The 16870-nt window shown below is 49.8% G+C and overlaps 1 protein-coding gene and 1 pseudogene across 1 annotated transcript in view; one reads left to right on the top strand and one right to left on the bottom strand.

Annotated features, from left to right (window-relative positions):
* SRMS (src-related kinase lacking C-terminal regulatory tyrosine and N-terminal myristylation sites) overlaps window positions 1-11029 on the bottom strand; it is a 75964-nt gene extending 64935 nt beyond the window's left edge. Inside the window, exon 1 of the mRNA XM_085619681.1 lies at window positions 10501-11029. Within this exon, the coding sequence (XP_085475807.1) occupies window positions 10501-10916 (416 nt within the window). The 5' untranslated portion in view covers window positions 10917-11029. The remainder of the gene's footprint in view (window positions 1-10500) is intronic.
* On the top strand, window positions 2733-4074 carry LOC146812613 (uncharacterized; annotated as a pseudogene).
* Window positions 11030-16870: the final 5841 nt, after the last annotated feature.

The raw sequence follows: 16870 nt of genomic DNA, 5'->3' as shown, positions 1-16870 counted from the left end.
ACAGGGTCCAGTGAATCACAAATCCCCCCCCCCCGGGCCAAGGACAAAGAAAGAAGACGTGGGCTTACCTGGAGGCGACCGGCGGCGACCATCGGAGTTTGGCGCCAAAATCCTAGCGCGTCGAGAATTCGGAGGCCCCAGCGACGACTCAGCCCACGCTTGCCAAGGGACAGCAGCTTCGGGAGCAAGAGAGGATCGTGGGCGGCGGACGCTCAGGGGGAGCCCAGGCATCGACTTTCCAGCGCCGCCTCACAACGCAGCCCTCGCCTTTGTTCAGCAGCGGAGCAACGTTCCTGCCGCCAAGTGCCACGGGACGGAGTTCTCAGTACCAGGAAGGCGGAGGAGCGGGGCCGCCTCCATCGCAGGCAGCGGGGAGAGGCACACGTGGCGACGGCGGCCGCGGGTTCCGAGGGGAGGACACAGCGGCCGGCAACGGCACACTAAAGGAGCCTGGGAAGCAACGGCGGCAGTGGCAGCAACAGCCTCGATCTGCCCATTATCCCCCAACATCCCCAGCAGCCCCACGGGCGGGAGCGGTGTCCTGAGCCCTCGAATAGACAGGGTTCGCGCCGGCAGCTTCCCACCCTCACGTTGGGACACTATCGGCTCCGCCTTCGGCACTTCCGCCCAGGAGAGGGGAGCGCGCTAGAGAAGGGCGCGCCCTCTTAAAGGGGCAGTACTCGGTCTTTGGGAATTTTAAAAGCGAGCTGCCCAGTGCGAAAAAGGGCGAAAAGTTTTACGGAGGATGGCAAGCAGGAAAGGCAACAGGAAGGAAGAAGCAGCCCCCGGCCCGCTTCAGGGAGCTACAGGAAAAGCCAGCCACAAAGAAGACAGACCCAAGGAAGCGCAAGGAGGACGATCTGGATGAGGATCTGCTGGACATGCTGGAACAGGCAAGGGCGCTGGTGGCGCTGAAGGGCAGGAGCTGGATGGACCAGCAAATCAGGGAAGGCCCCCCCGGGAAAGGGAAACGGCTAGGCCAGGCTTCGCCATCGCCACCACCACCAAAGAAAGCAAAAACAGGGGGGGTCTGCAGCCAACACGGCGCCCCCCCGCAGGAGCAGAGCAAGGACAACTAACGAGGGAACCCCTCCCCAGGCGTCCAGGAGAAAGACCCAAACGGCGGCAGAACAGGTGTGCAGCTCGGATTCGGACGATGGCAGCGAGGGGTCTGTTGCCAGCACGGCGGCCCCTCATGAAGGACCCAAGAAGAGCACCCTGGGTAAGCATGGACTACCACGCAGCGCACGGGGGCGAACAGGGGGGCTGGGGCCACAGAACAGAAAGGGGCCACAGGCTGATACAGGTATAGAACACAACACGACAGTACAGGGGCCGTGGCACACGCAATCCCCCTGGCAAACAGGCGCAGGCCAAGGGGGAAGGAGTTTCCAGGGGGAGGCCTGGCCAGAGGGGGCGATGCAACCCCCACCATGGTTACCCTGGTGGCAATGGCCAGGAAGCGGGGTCCCATTCCCGGGAAATGCACCTTGGGCCACAGGGGGCCCGACAAGGAGCCTTGCGGTAGACGGAGCGGCCAACACAGGGGTACAAGCAGCCAGGATGGCGGACAAGGAGCCTCCAGGGTGCAGCCAGGGCGAGGGAACAGGTGTGGAGCCAGCGCAACAGGAGCGCGCAGGGGCCATGGCGGGGGGAGGGCTCAGCTACACCTGGGGCAGGCGAGGGCAAGCCAGCAAGCGAGTACATGAGCCCATCCCTAAGCGACCCTCCCACAACAACAAGGTTACTGGGTCTGGCAAACCTCATCCCACTCCCAATAAAGGAGAGAATCTGGAGGAAGGAATTTATAGACATATTTTCCCTGCTCGAAGTGAGGCAGGCAGGCTTAGATCTCACCACACAAGACAGGAAGGACGAGGACAGGAGGGGCCCCAGGAAACCCAGGGTGGACAGAAAAATAGAAAACTGGTTAAAAGCCTTTAGGACACTAGCGTGCGTTTTTATTGAGAAATTCCCGCAGAGTGCAGCATCACTGATCCTGTATGAGCAGAAGGTGCACGAGGCGCAGCAGCAGTTCCAAGGGGATGCATGGCTACAGTATGATGAGGGTTTCAGGGAAAAAATGCAGGTATGGCCAACAATAGGCTGGGACTGCCAGGACATGGAAGGCTATTCCAAACACATGGTTGCAGCCAGGGAAGGGGTTGGGGCAAAAGAGAATAATTTTCGGCCCTACGGGAGTAAGGGCAAGTATGAAGGGCACGGAAAAGATCCCAAGGGGAGGGGCCAACCAGCCACAAAATCCAGCAAGGCGTGCTGGAAGTTTGACAAGGACGAGTGTAAGTGGGGGGCGGCATGCAAGTTCAAGCATGCATGCGGGTCATTTGGGGGGAACCACCCTGCGATACGATGCCGGCGAATCACAGAGCAAGCGGCAGAGAAACCAAAGGCAGGCCCAAAGAAATGAGAAGCGGGCCCCAGCAGGAGGGGTCGGGGGGAAAGGGGGCGGAGGACAGGCGCTCTCAACACCCATAAAAGCAGGCAGACTATTGCACCTGTTACACAGGTACCACAAATCAGCAGACAGGAAATTATTGGCGGAGGGGTTTACGCAGGGTTTCCCTATCCCATACAACGGCCCCAATGGTACACGGGAGAGCAGTAATTTGAAGTCAGTCAAAGACAACCCCGAGGTAGCAAAACAAAAGGTGGAAAAGGAAGTTGGGTTGGGCCGGGTGGCGGGTCCTTTCCCCACCCCACCGCTTGAGGACATGGTGATATCCCCGCTGGGCTTAGTCCCCAAGAAAGAGCCAGGCAAATTCCGTTTGATTCACCACCTTTCATACCCGGAGGGGGAGTCGGTCAACGACTGGTTGGAGCAGGGAGCATGCTCGGTGGCCTATGCATCAGTTGACGATGCAGTGGACCTGGTTAGACAGGAGGGGGCGGGGGCCCTAATGGCCAAGTCAGATATAGAATCAGCATTCAGACTGCTGCCAGTGCACCCAGACAGCTACCATTTGTTGGGTTTTAGACTGGATGGGGGCTACTACTACGATAGGTGCCTCCCCATGGGCTGCTCAATCTCGTGTGCGCATTTCGAGGCCTTTAGCAGTTTCTTGGAGTGGGAGCTGGGCCAGCGGACACCGAGAGGGGGGGCGTGTCCATTACTTGGATGACTTCTTGTTCGTGGGTAGGGCAGACACAGAGGACTGTGCCAATCTCCTCAGTAGTTTCAGGGCGTTGACGCAGGAACTAGGCATCCCGTTAGCTCACGAGAAAACCGAGGGTCCCACAACGAAACTGACGTTCTTGGGGATAGAGCTGGACTCAGTGGCAGGGACATGCAAGCTGCCAACCGAAAAGGTAGCGGACATGCTTAGCGACATACGTAGGTTGAGACACCAAAAGAAGGTGACTCTGGGAGAGTTACAACAGCTACTGGGGAAACTGAACTTTGCCATGAGGGTAATTCCCGCAGGGCGCGCATTCGCCCGGCGGCTAGCCTGGCTTACGAAGGGCTTGACACAGAGGCATCACAGGGTTCGCATTACACAGGGAGTGAGGGAAGACCTGGTCCAATGGGAGAGTTTTCTGACAGATTTCAAAGGCACCCTAATCTGGCGGGCCCCCTGGGTCCTGGCCAGCGAGTTAGAACTCTACACTGACGCAGCGGGGGGGTACGGCTTTGGGGCTCTCCTGGGGACGGCGTGGTCGGCAGGGGCATGGCCGGAGGCTTGGCACGCATCCGGGCTAACCGCAAACATATCACTGCTAGAGCTTTTCCCCATAGTTGTAGCCTTCCACATCTGGGCCCCCCAACTAGCAAATAGGCAGATCACACTGTGGTCGGACAACCACGCAGTGGTGCAGGCAATCAACACAGGAGCGGCGCGATGCCCAGCTGTAGTGACCCTTCTGAGGAAGTTAGTGGGCTGCCAATTGAAAGACAACATTGCACTGAGGGCTAGGCACATTCCGGGTGTGGAAAACTTAGTGGCGGATGCTATTTCTCGTTTCCAGTGGGAAAGATTCAGGAAGCTGGCCCCGGGCGCAGACAGAAGGATGACCCCGATGCCGGAGGAAGCGCGGGCATGGGTGGAAGCGGTTTGAGATGGTTGCTGGATAATGCACTGGCCCCAAAGACCAACAGCCGTTACAGGAAGTGCTGGGAGACTTTCAGGGCCAAAGCAGGTCTAAAGAGGGGACAATGGGCCAGGAAAAGGGAAATCCTAGAATTCATCGACTGGGCCTTCAAGGAAGGGAAGTCAAAAACCTGGGCGCAAGCGCATTTAAGTGCAGTAGCATATTACACAAAAATGGCAGGGCACGACGACCAAACAGGGGCGTTTGAATGTCGGATGGCTATGAAAGGGTGGGGTAGGTTACAGCGGGCACCAGAGGACGTGAGGCGCCCCATCCACTTCAAATTACTTCAGGCGATGCTGGGGGCCCTGGCCGGGATATGCTCCTCGAGGCATGAAGTCTCATTGTTCCGGGCAGCGTTTGCAGTGGCATTCTTCGGGGCATACAGGGTCAGCGAGTTGGTAGCCCCTTCAGTGGTGGACGCGGGAGCAGCATGCATACAGAGAAAGGGGGTGGTCATGCAGGACAGCCACATGGACATACTGCTAAGGAGGTCCAAGACGGACCAGACGGGCAAGGGAGTATGGACCAGATTGCACTGCACGAACGACGCAGATCATTGCCCAGTATGTCTACTAAGAAGGCATCTAGAGAGCAAGAAGGGAAGAAGGGGCCGCTATTTCAGCACAGAGATGGGTCTTTCCTCAGCCGTTTTCAGTTTATAGCGGTAATGAGGAAGACTTTAGAAGCTCTGGGTCTCCCCGCACGGGAATATGGGTCGCACTCATTTAGAATTGGGGCGGCCACCACGGCGGCTGAGCTGGGCATGGGCGGGGGTGTAATTAAGGGGATAGGGCGTTGGGCATCCGGCGCTTACAAGCGGTACATACGCCCATCAATATACTAAGACCCTAAGACCCCCCCCCCCTCTCTTCCAGATCCGAACGCTGTACAAAAGAAGGTGTGGATCGTGGGGCCCTCTTACGTTACACAGGCGCAGCGGTGGGCAGCGGCCAGACGGGACTTTGGCGGAATATGGCTACGGGACACCGACATAGAATGGTGGGGGCGCCCCGGGATGAGATGGGGAAATCTGCTGTCCGTGGTGCGGGATGCATTACAGCGGGGCAGCAAGCCAGACGCAGTGGTGGTCCACTTGGGCGGGAATGACTTGGCAGCAATGGGGCGGAAGGCACTCCTGGAAGACATGCAGAAGGGCCTCACGGCAGTAGCACGCATGGTGCGCCCCGCAGACATAATTTTTTCTGAAATCATAGTGCGGAACGCCTGGCGGGGGGCAATTGACCTGGGAGCGGTGGAAAAGTCTAGGAGGAAACTCAATATTACTATGGCAAAAGTATGCAAGGCAAATGGCTGGGGTTTCGTACGACATGGGTTCATAAACTTAAGATCCCCGGGGTATCACAGGGAGGACGGAGTTCACCTCACAGGGGTGGGGATGGATATGTTTCTGCTGAATATTGTAGGGGTTCTGGAGCAGAGGGGTTTCCTATGACAGTCAGGCAAGGTAGGAGTCGGCTGGGGGGGAGCTCCCTCTGATCGAGAAATCATAGGGAGCGTGGCGGAGCTAGACGGACTAAATTAACAAACGACAGGGGAGAACCCATTAGAAAATAGATGAGGCACTCGCAGTGCCTTGGGGATGCCGCACGGCAGGGGCACTGAGGGAGCCAAAAGGGCGGCACGCCGCCAGCAAAGACTAGAGACAATGCTCTCCCCATGACCCTTGGGATGCCTCACGGCAGGGGCTCAGAAGGAGACAAAAGCAAAGGACCCAGTCACAAGAAATTAAAGTAGATACGCAAGAAAGGCCCTTGGGATGCCAGCCGGCAGGGGCCTCTGGGAGAAGGGAGGGCCCACGTAAGGGCACAGGGCGAGCGGGACGGCACTTGCGGCCCAGACAGGTCCAAACGGAGACCCGCCTAATCGGTAGCAAGCTGAAGCCTAGACCCGGAAGCAGGAAACACAAAAAGGGTTCCCTCCCCTCCCAGGTGATTGATAAAGCTGGGGCAAGAATAATAATGCAACATGTACATAACCATGAACAATGTGATACAAATGTATAAAGTTTTATTATGCGAATAAACTGCGACCTTTTCAGGCACCCAACAAAAGTTGTCAGTGGTGATTTGAGGTTGCAGAGCATAGCGGGATGGTACGAGGGGGGGAAGCGGGGAGGGGAGATTCGCCGCCTGGATGGGGTTAGGATTTATGGGTTCAAGTGCAATACACTCTACCCTATAAATGATTTGGAGACTACACAGTGATACAAAATTGGAAAATATAAACCCTGATGAAGTTCCCTATGGGGGAATGAAACACATTGGCTGGACCTTTTATACCAGATGAACTCTTTAAAGTTTAAATAAAGAAGTTATTTTTCTACAACTACTTGCCTCTTGGACTCTCTGAACTGTGCACCCCCATCTATTCATAATCTCTTTAGGGAACACTAAGGGCCTCATGTAGGAAGCCAAATACCGGTCGGTAACGGCCGATTTTCGGTAATAATACCGTTACCGACCGGTATTTTGGCCATTGGTATGTAGGGGGACATATTTTGCTTTCGGAATTTACCGAATCGGTAAAATTACCGATTCGGTAAATTCCGAAAGCAAAATCGAGATGTAGGGGGAGTGTGTGTGTGTGTTTATGAGTCGGTATTTACCACCAACTTATAGTTGGTGGTAAATAATGAATGTATGTGTAAATGCATTTTTACGCGCGTAGCTGTGTGCAATGTGGCATACATACATGCCCTTAGGGCATGTATGTGTGCCACATGTGCACACATGGCCGAAACAGGGGTGCAACAGGGTGTCAATGTGACACCCTGCCACCCTTGTATGTGTTCCCCCCATTACCGAATCGGTATTTACCGATTCGGTAATGAGGCATACCTTCCCATCAATGGGAAGGTATGCCTCATTACCGAATCGGTAAATACCGAATCGGTAATCACCGACTAGTAACGAATCGGTAAAAATTACCGACTCATTACCTACATACGAGTTACCACTTCTTAAATACCGAGTCGGTACGGCTCGGTATTTAAGAAGTGGTAACTGGTACGCTACCTACATGAGGCCCAAGATGTTCAATTTACAGTGAGAAACGATAAAAGCTTAAAATGTTATCAATGCTATGGAGAATGTACCATTATTTCGCCCTCAGTAATGTATGACTCAGTGTATGATGTTTGATAATACAAAGGGAAAGAGATTGAGCCTTTGGATTTGGCTGGAGGAACCTCGACTGTTATCGACATTCGCCACAATATCCAGAAAGGTTCTCCCAGTAGGTCACTATTGTTTTGTTTTTTGTACAAATGCCAATAAAAACTTACACAAAAATAAAAAGTCACAGAAAGTCATCAGGTTTGGGTAAGTGAGACCAAAGCCTTCTTAGACGGAACTCAAGAAAGGAGAACTTGGACATTCGAGTAATCATATTGTAAGAGTAAAGGAAAGTTGAAAACTAATAATGGTGTAAGTCAGCTGTGTTTCAGCAGGAATGGAAGAAATGCATGAGTCACTAGGCCTGAGGGACTCTAACAGCAACTAATATCTACAATCTACATCCTGTGAGTGAGGAAATTGGCAGTGTGCCCATGAACCTCAGGCATGAACGGTTTCAAGGAGATCACATGGACTCTTCTGACCAAGGGATTTGTCCTGTAGCCTGTTCAACAGCCTGGAGCTATTTGGCCAAGGATGGTGAAACTCAGGAGGAGGCGCCATGGAGGATGTCCCTGGTTCCCTCCTTGAAACCGAGCTATCAGAACTGGACGCAAACAATTCCTTTTGGAGGTCAGAGAACTGATCTTCAGACCCTGTGGTTTCGACCTTATTGAGTCATCCTTACAAATACACGTGAGAGTTTCAAGTTTATTTTATTTAGCACAGTTACTTAAAACCATTGCTACAAAAATATCTCATTGCATATCATCAATTTTAAAATATATATTAAAACCAATTTGCTAAAAGACCAGTTAAAAATTCAATACAAACTAATTGATGTTTGCAATACTTTGATAAATAAGCAGTTATTTAGCAGCGTCTGAACTATCAGAACTGGACACAAATAATTCCTTTGAGGTCAGAGAACGGATTCTCAGACCCTGGGGTTTTAACCTTATTGGGTCATCCTTACAAATACACGTGAGAGGGCAGATGAGCGGCTTCGTAGTACGGAGGGATACCTTTCTGACCAAAGCAATTGTCCTTTGCTGCCATATTTGTGTACCATAGAACGTCAAAGGTCCTGCTTACTAGAGCAATGCCAGATACCTTGTAGGAAGCATCTGGTCAGTGTAACTAGCAGTCATCTAAAAGGAAGGGGCAACCTGGTGAAGGTCTCCACCAAAAAAAACTACCTTACCGAAACCATGCACCCATTGAGATCGAACAAGCAATGGAAGCAGGTACATGCAGGCGAGAACGGGCACACCAGGTGCAGTAGTTTGCAGATGGACACAACAGGAAGTGTCAAATGGGCATAAAGGGGAAAAGTTCACACAATGGTTAGGGGTAGAGTGGAGATCGGGTAGAAAGGGTGCAGTGACATAATGGGGACGTGGGTACTGCAGATAGATGAACAAGAAAAAAGGACAGGGGAGACTGGAGCACACCTGATTGGCTTCCCTCGTGGTAAGAATATCCCTGCCCACCACCACACCCAACAGAGCTTTAGGGAACCACGAGCAGGACCTCAGACCACAGGCAATTGCTGCAGAAATAAAATATATGTCATACAATTTATATCACCTATCAGACTTAGTAAGTAGTAGATACACTACCCTGGTGCTTTAATATGAACTTTGGGAGAATAAAATATTGGTACTGGACCATGAGCCGAGCGTGACCCCTATATTGCACCCCAAACAGCCCAGCTTAGTTTCCCAGATCCATGTGCTGCTTTATTCCAGGTCTTTTCCTTTGAATTGTGGGACTTCTTTACAAAAACAGGACTACAAGACCCAGAATTCAAAGGAAACAACCTTGACTGGAGCAGCACATCACGCAGCTGTGTACGTCTCCTTGGTTCCCTGCTGTGATTCGCACCTTTGACCTGTAGAGGGTAACACATAATAGCTGTAGGAGATCTAATAAATTAAGTAACTTCGGGGCATATTATCAAGCACAGCGTTTAAATGATCTGGTGTGAACATGGGCTTCTATTGGAATTCTCAAGGGCATATTATCAAGCCCATTATCGCCGCTTTAGCAGCAGTTTTCTGCCGCTAAAGCGGCGATAATTTTAACGCCGTGCTTGATAATATGCCCCTTCATACTCACAGGCACGAGCACGCATATTAAGCCTACCACTAGCTTCTCTGAAATTGGGTACACCTCCGACGCGAGGCCATTTTAGATCAGCTAATCCATGTCACTGGGGAGCATCGTACTGAAGTCCAGTCTTCGAGTTCATAAACATATGAAATATGATGTTTTGTTCCCAGGAATCTAGTGAGGGGAACCAGTGTTAGCATTCTCTGAATGCTTTGAATTGTTATTAACTGAAATCCCCGGTCTGAAAATTGTCGACCACGATTACATAGAGTCGTCTGTCTGATGAACTTAAGTTCACTCAGAGAGCGGAAGTGCAAAACATCACACCCACAAAACACACAGAACGAGAGTGCAAAACAGAAGTAGCAATTTGTGATAACAGGCCATTTTTCGGCTCCAGAAGAGATTTTACAATCGTAAATTTAATTGGGAGTGTTTGGTGGCAGGATTATTGGATGCCCTGTTTCATAATGTTTAACTCTCTTGAAATTAGGTTTTTAGTCCTGGGCGCCTTTGCTACCAATCAATTCTATTGGAATGTATGTGTTAATTCACAGAAGCAGCCTTCGACTACAACTCCCACAATACATTGTGTTTGAAGATGAAACCCCAGGTCTGAGTGTTTACCTTGAACTGCGCCCTCAAAACAACAGGTGGGTGGTTTTGCGTAAGTGCAACTTCCCCTGAAACAGTCCGGGACACTTATTTTAACCTCGGTCTTGCAAAATTTGGGCCAGAGTTAAAACTTTTCAGTGTATTTTAAGACATGATTTAAAAGTATTACATTTGCATTTGGAACGTGCTCTCTTGAGGGAGGGCATAGCTTAAGACAAAAGTTAGAAATACCATGATGCGAACATGACTTAAATTACTAAAACAAGCAGTTTATTCAGCGAGAGATGGTCCCAAAACTGTTAAGCACCCCCGCACCACTGACAGCGAACATTTTTTTTAAACCAACAAAAGGTTGCATTCTGGAATTCGTAGTTTGTGTCTTTTGCTTCCGGCTAACAGCTGGACTTGCTGACGGTGTCACACGTGCAGTGGACCCTTGACAGCTGGTCGACCATGATGAGCCTATTGCGGGAATCACACAGAAGGACTGTTGTACTCCTCGCTACTACAAGGACCAGGCACTTACTGTTCGGTGAAGCCCTCGCGGTGACTGAAGGACACGTAGGTGGTGGGCACCAGCCCCGTGCCGGGCGGCCCCGTCACCCTGCTGACCAGCACGTAGTCCCCCTCGTGGGCGACGAGTTGCACCTGCTCGTCGGCGCTCACCGTCAGCTCGTCGTCGGTCCTGGCCTGGAAGTCGTACAGGACGGTGAAGACCCGTCTCTTGGGGCTGTCGAGGGGTTGCGGAGGCGTAGGCGGCCGCGGCGGCGAGTTCAGCCATATCTGGTCCCACAGACAGTCCATAAAGTACATATGCTTCCTCATAAAACTCTCCATTGCGGGGGTCGAGGGGGGGGGGGGGGGGGTCGTGTTGCGCCCGATGTTCGCCTTCAGGGGCCCAGGGCTGGTTGATCCCCGAGCGAGTGGCACCGGGGTGGGCATGGGGGTAATCGAGGCATCCTGGCCGGAGGTTTCGGAGAGTGTGCTTGGAATGCAAAGGGTGTGTTTCCTTTTCACTCAGTCAAGGTACGCTTTGATTTTATTTTCCGACTTCCGGGTTGGGAACCGAAACTAGCAGATCGAGTCAAACGTGTGTGACCTCACGGTACCTGTAACCGCAGCACGCATTCTAATGACTTTTATACAGTCCATAATATCTGTCTGTTTTAACGTGCGCCTGATTTGGCAAATGCGAAGATTGAGGCACTCTTGCACGACACCTGTATGTTATGAACACCGATAATTGTATTCAGTGCTTTAAATGGAAAAAAAAGTGCAGGTACTCACCAGATTGAGATGGGCGTGACAAGGGGGTGGGGCTAGAGGCGGGACTAAGGGAGGGGCTAATGAAAAACATTTAAAGGGCTCAAGAAATTTTTTGGGGTACAAATGACAAATTGCTTCAATCTGTAATGTATTGTTGGTGCGCTTGCATGTATTAAGTTGTACTAGTTGACTTTTGAAAGGTAACTATCAGGTTTCCCTTTTTGTTAGAGGCGCCTGTATATTAAACAAAACATTAAAAGTTGCGGAGACTTGTTTTACTGAAAGACGAATGATCCTGTTCCTATAATATGGCACTGCATTAACAAGAACATTCCAGATTGCTTACAGATGTGAGGTTCTTTAACTCTAGAGTTATGAGACAGAGAAGGACCAAATTATGCCGCAGGGTTTGCATCAAGAAAAGATAACTATGCATCGAAGAAGACAATTCCGCATGAAGTAAAGACAAATACAGCATAATGCTGCACAGTTTGTGGCAGTATTACTTCACTTTTGAGTGATTTTTAAACTACAACATCGGGTTATTTTGCTGCTAATTTGGGACAATTCTGACTTTGCACTATCCTGTAATGCTGTATTTACGAACAGCCTTTGTGGCTGACCCCATCATACTGTTTTAATTTCTGTAATAAACTGTTAAACTTATTCTGCTGATCTAGAACTTAATAATTGATTTGGCCTTTACTGGGTCCATTGTATTTTTGTTGCCGAAGTGCCTTTAACTTGTGGACACATTATCTCATGAAATTGAGGTTAACACTGTTTCTGAATCATCAATTCTGTAGCCAAGTTATTTAAGTACATTTTGGGGTGTTCACATTTGGGAGTTTCCCATGCCCACACATTAAAGAAAGTAATTAGGTAGGATGTCTGGCACATGGAAGTTGGTTGAGAAGTGTAAATGAGAGAAGGCATTCTATTTGGAGAAGAGTATCTGAGGGGAATAAAAGGATTGTTAACGGAATGTTGAAGGTTATCTGTGGTGGGAGTGGATGGTACAGGACAGGGATTGAAGTTGCCTGCATGGGGTGCAAAATATCTGACAGATGTGGCAGAGAACCTGAAAATGGAGTATACCCTTTGATGAAGGACAAGAGAGTGAAGGGCAGTAGGCACATGAGCGAATGTGTTTGATGAATACTGAGGGAAAGGGAGGAGAGTATTAAGAGATGGACCTAATAAAAAGCGCAAGAGTAAGCATAGAGTAGAGAGTACCACTGATTTCCTCACTGATCTATATATCCTGATACTCTTATGTAAGCTCTTGTGCTCTGCCTCTATGCCCCCCAAGTAACCTACCCATCTGCCCATGAGTGCCCCTTTCTCATTACTTTCTTTGTACCTGAACCTTCTGCAGTCCCTGACTCTGTACCCTCTGGTGGTCTTGGATCTGTTCCGCCTGCACCATCCACTGCCACTGTCCATGTGTTCTCTTGTACCCTCTGAAATCTCTCCTCTGAACCGTTACTGCACTGCATCTCAGCCCTCTACTTCTGCGCCCTCAGTGCACCGGATCACTACCCTCTGGTAAATTCCCATATCTACCCTCTGTAAGGATATAGATTTTACATGTAAAAACATTTGTCAATGTCTTTAAGCTTCAAAACTGGAATGAAGGGAGCAATGGGGCGTAGAAGAAAGAAAAGAGTTGGCAGTAGGAGCAGACAGCGCAGTATTAGGCTTGTGACCTGTGCCCCTGAACCAAAAAAAGGCAAGTTACAAATCAGGATTGCAGTAGTAATGCCACAAACTCAAACACCCAATAGGAACAGGAAGGGAAAATTATGGATAAAAGGTCAACATACAGAGTATGCCTGACGTACGAGAAGAGAGCTGCCCCCAGTACAATTCCACTACAACAGGCAATTAATTACAAGAAAAAAAGACTACATGCTAAAATACAACTCTCAGCCACATAGGGCGTAAGGAAGCAGTCAGCTGTCATGCTAGAGATCCTGGGAAAAGCAAGTTATCTGGGATCTCACAACAGAGCAATAATATTTCACACTTTGAGATACTGTGCCACTCAGCAAAACCTAATCCAACATTCTGAGGGGCTAGCGAAGGGATGGCGTAACATATGAGTGTGGTGTCAATGTAGATGATGGTGGACAGCAGGCCTGCCGTAGCCACTGTTTCTGATATGGGAAGCACCCTGTACCCACGTGTTTGATGCTCTAAGCTTCCCTTAAGCCTGCTCGTTCTCTTCAAGCCCAAAGCTTGGCTTCCTCCCGTGGGTGCGGGGGGTTCCATGGTGTTCCCACCCTCACTGCGTGGCTCACTTTTTTCATGCATACCAGATACAGCCAGCTGTTGTGTGAACTGATGACGACCAGTCTGGTGCACCTCATAGTGCGGTGGAACCCTACAGATTTCTAAGCTGCTGTAGTGGAAATTGCCACACTTGCCCCTGCTACAATCACCAGGCCACCACCATATTTGGGGAGGGGCAGACGTTTGGCACTTCTCATTCATATCTCTGTACTGTTCACAACCTCACACTCCTGGATGCCTCCACAGCATAGTAGCAGGAAAGACATGCCCGCGTTTCCCTGGCTAACCATGATCCTTCCTTCTTTTGACATCTCCGCCCGCGCCCTCCTTCCAGTGTGGGGAAATGTGTCATGGCCTGTAGTGGTGTGGGTGTTTCTTAGGCTTCCTGCCTGGCCTGAGGATCTAGACCTCTCGCCACATCTGAAATGACAGCTACATTCTTGGGACAATATTTATAGTAGTGTACCACTTTGCCAATTCACACATTTTAAATGTATGGAAATCCAGTGTTCATATTGTGCATTTGTCGGAACACAGTAGTGGCACTCTGTGGGTGCAGAACTCCCAAGTTGGAGTGCTGGGTGTGCAACCAGAAGAAGGCAGTCAATGAAGGAGAAACCGCACCTAAAATAGATGGTTTTACTTTAATTCGTTGAAAACTGCAGTTATTGTCCTGGGAAAGTTACTTGAATTTGCATCAATTTGCTTTAAAAGGAGGTGTAGGGCTGGCTGTATGTTTCACTCCCCCAATGCAGACAGTCTTTGAAGAAAAAAACCGAATTTCCCGGTTTGTGATTATTGTAGGATGTTAGTAACATTCACTGTTTGGGGGATCTAGTCATTTCTGCATCTGTGGCAGGTCACTGGATATGCGCTGGTCCTAGTATGCCAAACCATCGATGGAGAACAGCAAGAAGGAAAAAACAGAAAGAAAACATTCTTCATCTCCACATCCACGATCTGGAACAACATTTATAAAAAATACTTCAACCCTCATGCAAATCTGAAAGAAAGTGAAAATGCATTTCAAAAACGACAACTATCTCCGTACTTAAGATAAATGCACTTGTCATATGCCCATTATTGAAACATAACCCAGGGATCTTGGGCACAGTTAGGCATTATGATTTCCACAGACCAGATACACAGCTTCTTTCTGGACTGTATGGAAGTAGCCACAGTGAAAGTCAACACAATTAGTGAGTGGCACCCATTAATTAAAACGTGTAATCCAGCAAAGGACGCGAGGCAGCCAGTCACCTGCTCTCCTCCCCGCCCTGCCAAAGCTGCAGCATCCCGCATCGAGTGGAGGCCTGGAAGGCAGGGCACCGTGGTAAAGCACTGCATCCTCCCCTGCAGTGCACAGGGACACATACATTTATTTAGGCACGAGGAGATTGGGGCTGCGCACAGGCCACTCACCTACGAGTGACAGAAAGTTCCTTGTTGATGGGTCCACAATGGCGCTGATGGGAAAACCTGCTTGTTGATGGAATTTTATGGCTGTTTCCCTTTCTGCTGTGCTAGAAAAGAGAAAAGGGAAAGCCCGAAGGGCTTCCCTTTCTTCCCGCTGCACTACCTGGCGTGTGAAGTCACACGTTGCTCTGCCGTTGCGTGTCACTGCCTCCCCTGTGAAATTACCTTTATGTGAGCATGCGCCGCAGTGTAGAAAGCGATGCATGCTCACATATTTGTGACCTAAAATGCCGCATTGACACAGTGAGTACCGGTACTCTCCTTGGTAACGCAGAAGTGCCGGTTCTCTTTAGGGTAAAAAAACAGAAGTGCCGGTACTGAGTACCGGTGAGTACCGGCCCATTTAAAGCACTGCTTGTATTGTAGCAATATATATGGTAACTGACCACTCAGTAGTAACCATAGAGGAATGGCAAGGCAGGAGAGATATGCCACACATCAGCAGAGGACTTTCACATAGTCCATTCTGCAGGTCCCAGTGTTCCCAGGTGTTCAGTCACTTGCAGTGAACACCAACATCCTATCATGGCAAAATGATATATATAACACAGGTGATCTTCGCAAACCTCCTTAATTGGAGTATCATAATGACAATCCTATAAAAGAGAACTCTAATGCAGTTTATTCAGGCAGATTGCCCCCCCTTTCTTTCTCTAGACTTGTTGCCTCCCCTACAGGGCTGGCTTTAGTGCTGTTGGTGCCCAGTGCGACAGTCATTTTTGGCGCCCCCACATCCTATGACCGCCTCCTCGGATTCTCTCACTACCACTGGGCAAAAGTGTCCCTCATCTCTCCAATCATAAGCTATTGCTAAGCACAGCGCTCCCCCGAGGTTGGCGCCCCTTCACAGGTCAGCGCACAGTGCGGCCCCACCAGTCGCACTGCCCTAAAACTGGCCCTGCTCCCCTATATCCATAAGATTACAGTGTGGAAGATTGCCTGCCACAACCAGCAGAGAAAATGGAATTGAGAATGTAGGGAAGCTTTACCAACTCCATAAAGGGACCTGCAGAGCTAATCAGTGCGAACAGGGGAACAACCTTTACAACGCACTACCATTACAACGAATCTGTTACAACGCAAGTGGATTTACAACGCATGCCATTACAACGCAAGTCTTTACATCGACTTGCGCTAGATGGCGTGCTAACATTACAAATAGTGTAGTTTACTATCCCAACACCTTCCCTACTGTTAAGTGGACTGGAGTTGGAATAGTAAATTACACTTTTCTAATGTTAGCACGCCATCTAGCGCAAGTCGATGTAAAGACTTGCGTTGTAATGGCATGCGTTGTAAATCCACTTGCGTTGTAACAGTTTCGCTGTAACAGCATGCGTTGTAACAGCACGCGTTGTAACGTCATACATCCGTGCGACCAGCATGGCACAAAATATACCTCTCATCGTTCCTCATCCCTCGCCCTCCTAAGCCCCGCATCACATAAACCGATAACCACACCTCGGTGGTCATCACGCACAACAAGGAAACCTTTCCTACTAGGCTCAAAGCAAAGAAAGCATACTTCCAATGACTCTCACACATAGTGTATGCATGCTAAGCATGTGGATAAGTGCTTCAGTGCCCCATGTGGGGGTAGTGAGCGCTATAATAATGCCACAGTACAGTATCTCACAAGCATATATACCTTACTACAGTTTTACATCCTCAGATTGTGTGAAGTTTCAAAAAGCCTGCTCCCACTACATTCCTAAAGTCATGCATGAAAAATTGCCCTAGACCTAAAACTTTCCATTGCTTTTCTCTCTTGCCTGTCGAATGACGTATTCCTTAATCTCCATGCTCCTTTGAATAAAGACTACTTTGCCGTATGAGTGTCTGCCTTATTCTCTTTTATT

Source organism: Triturus cristatus, chromosome 7, assembly GCF_964204655.1.
Source record: "Triturus cristatus chromosome 7, aTriCri1.1, whole genome shotgun sequence".
NCBI classification, from domain to species: Eukaryota; Metazoa; Chordata; class Amphibia; order Caudata; family Salamandridae; genus Triturus; species Triturus cristatus.
This window is presented reverse-complemented; position numbering and strand designations above follow the sequence as displayed.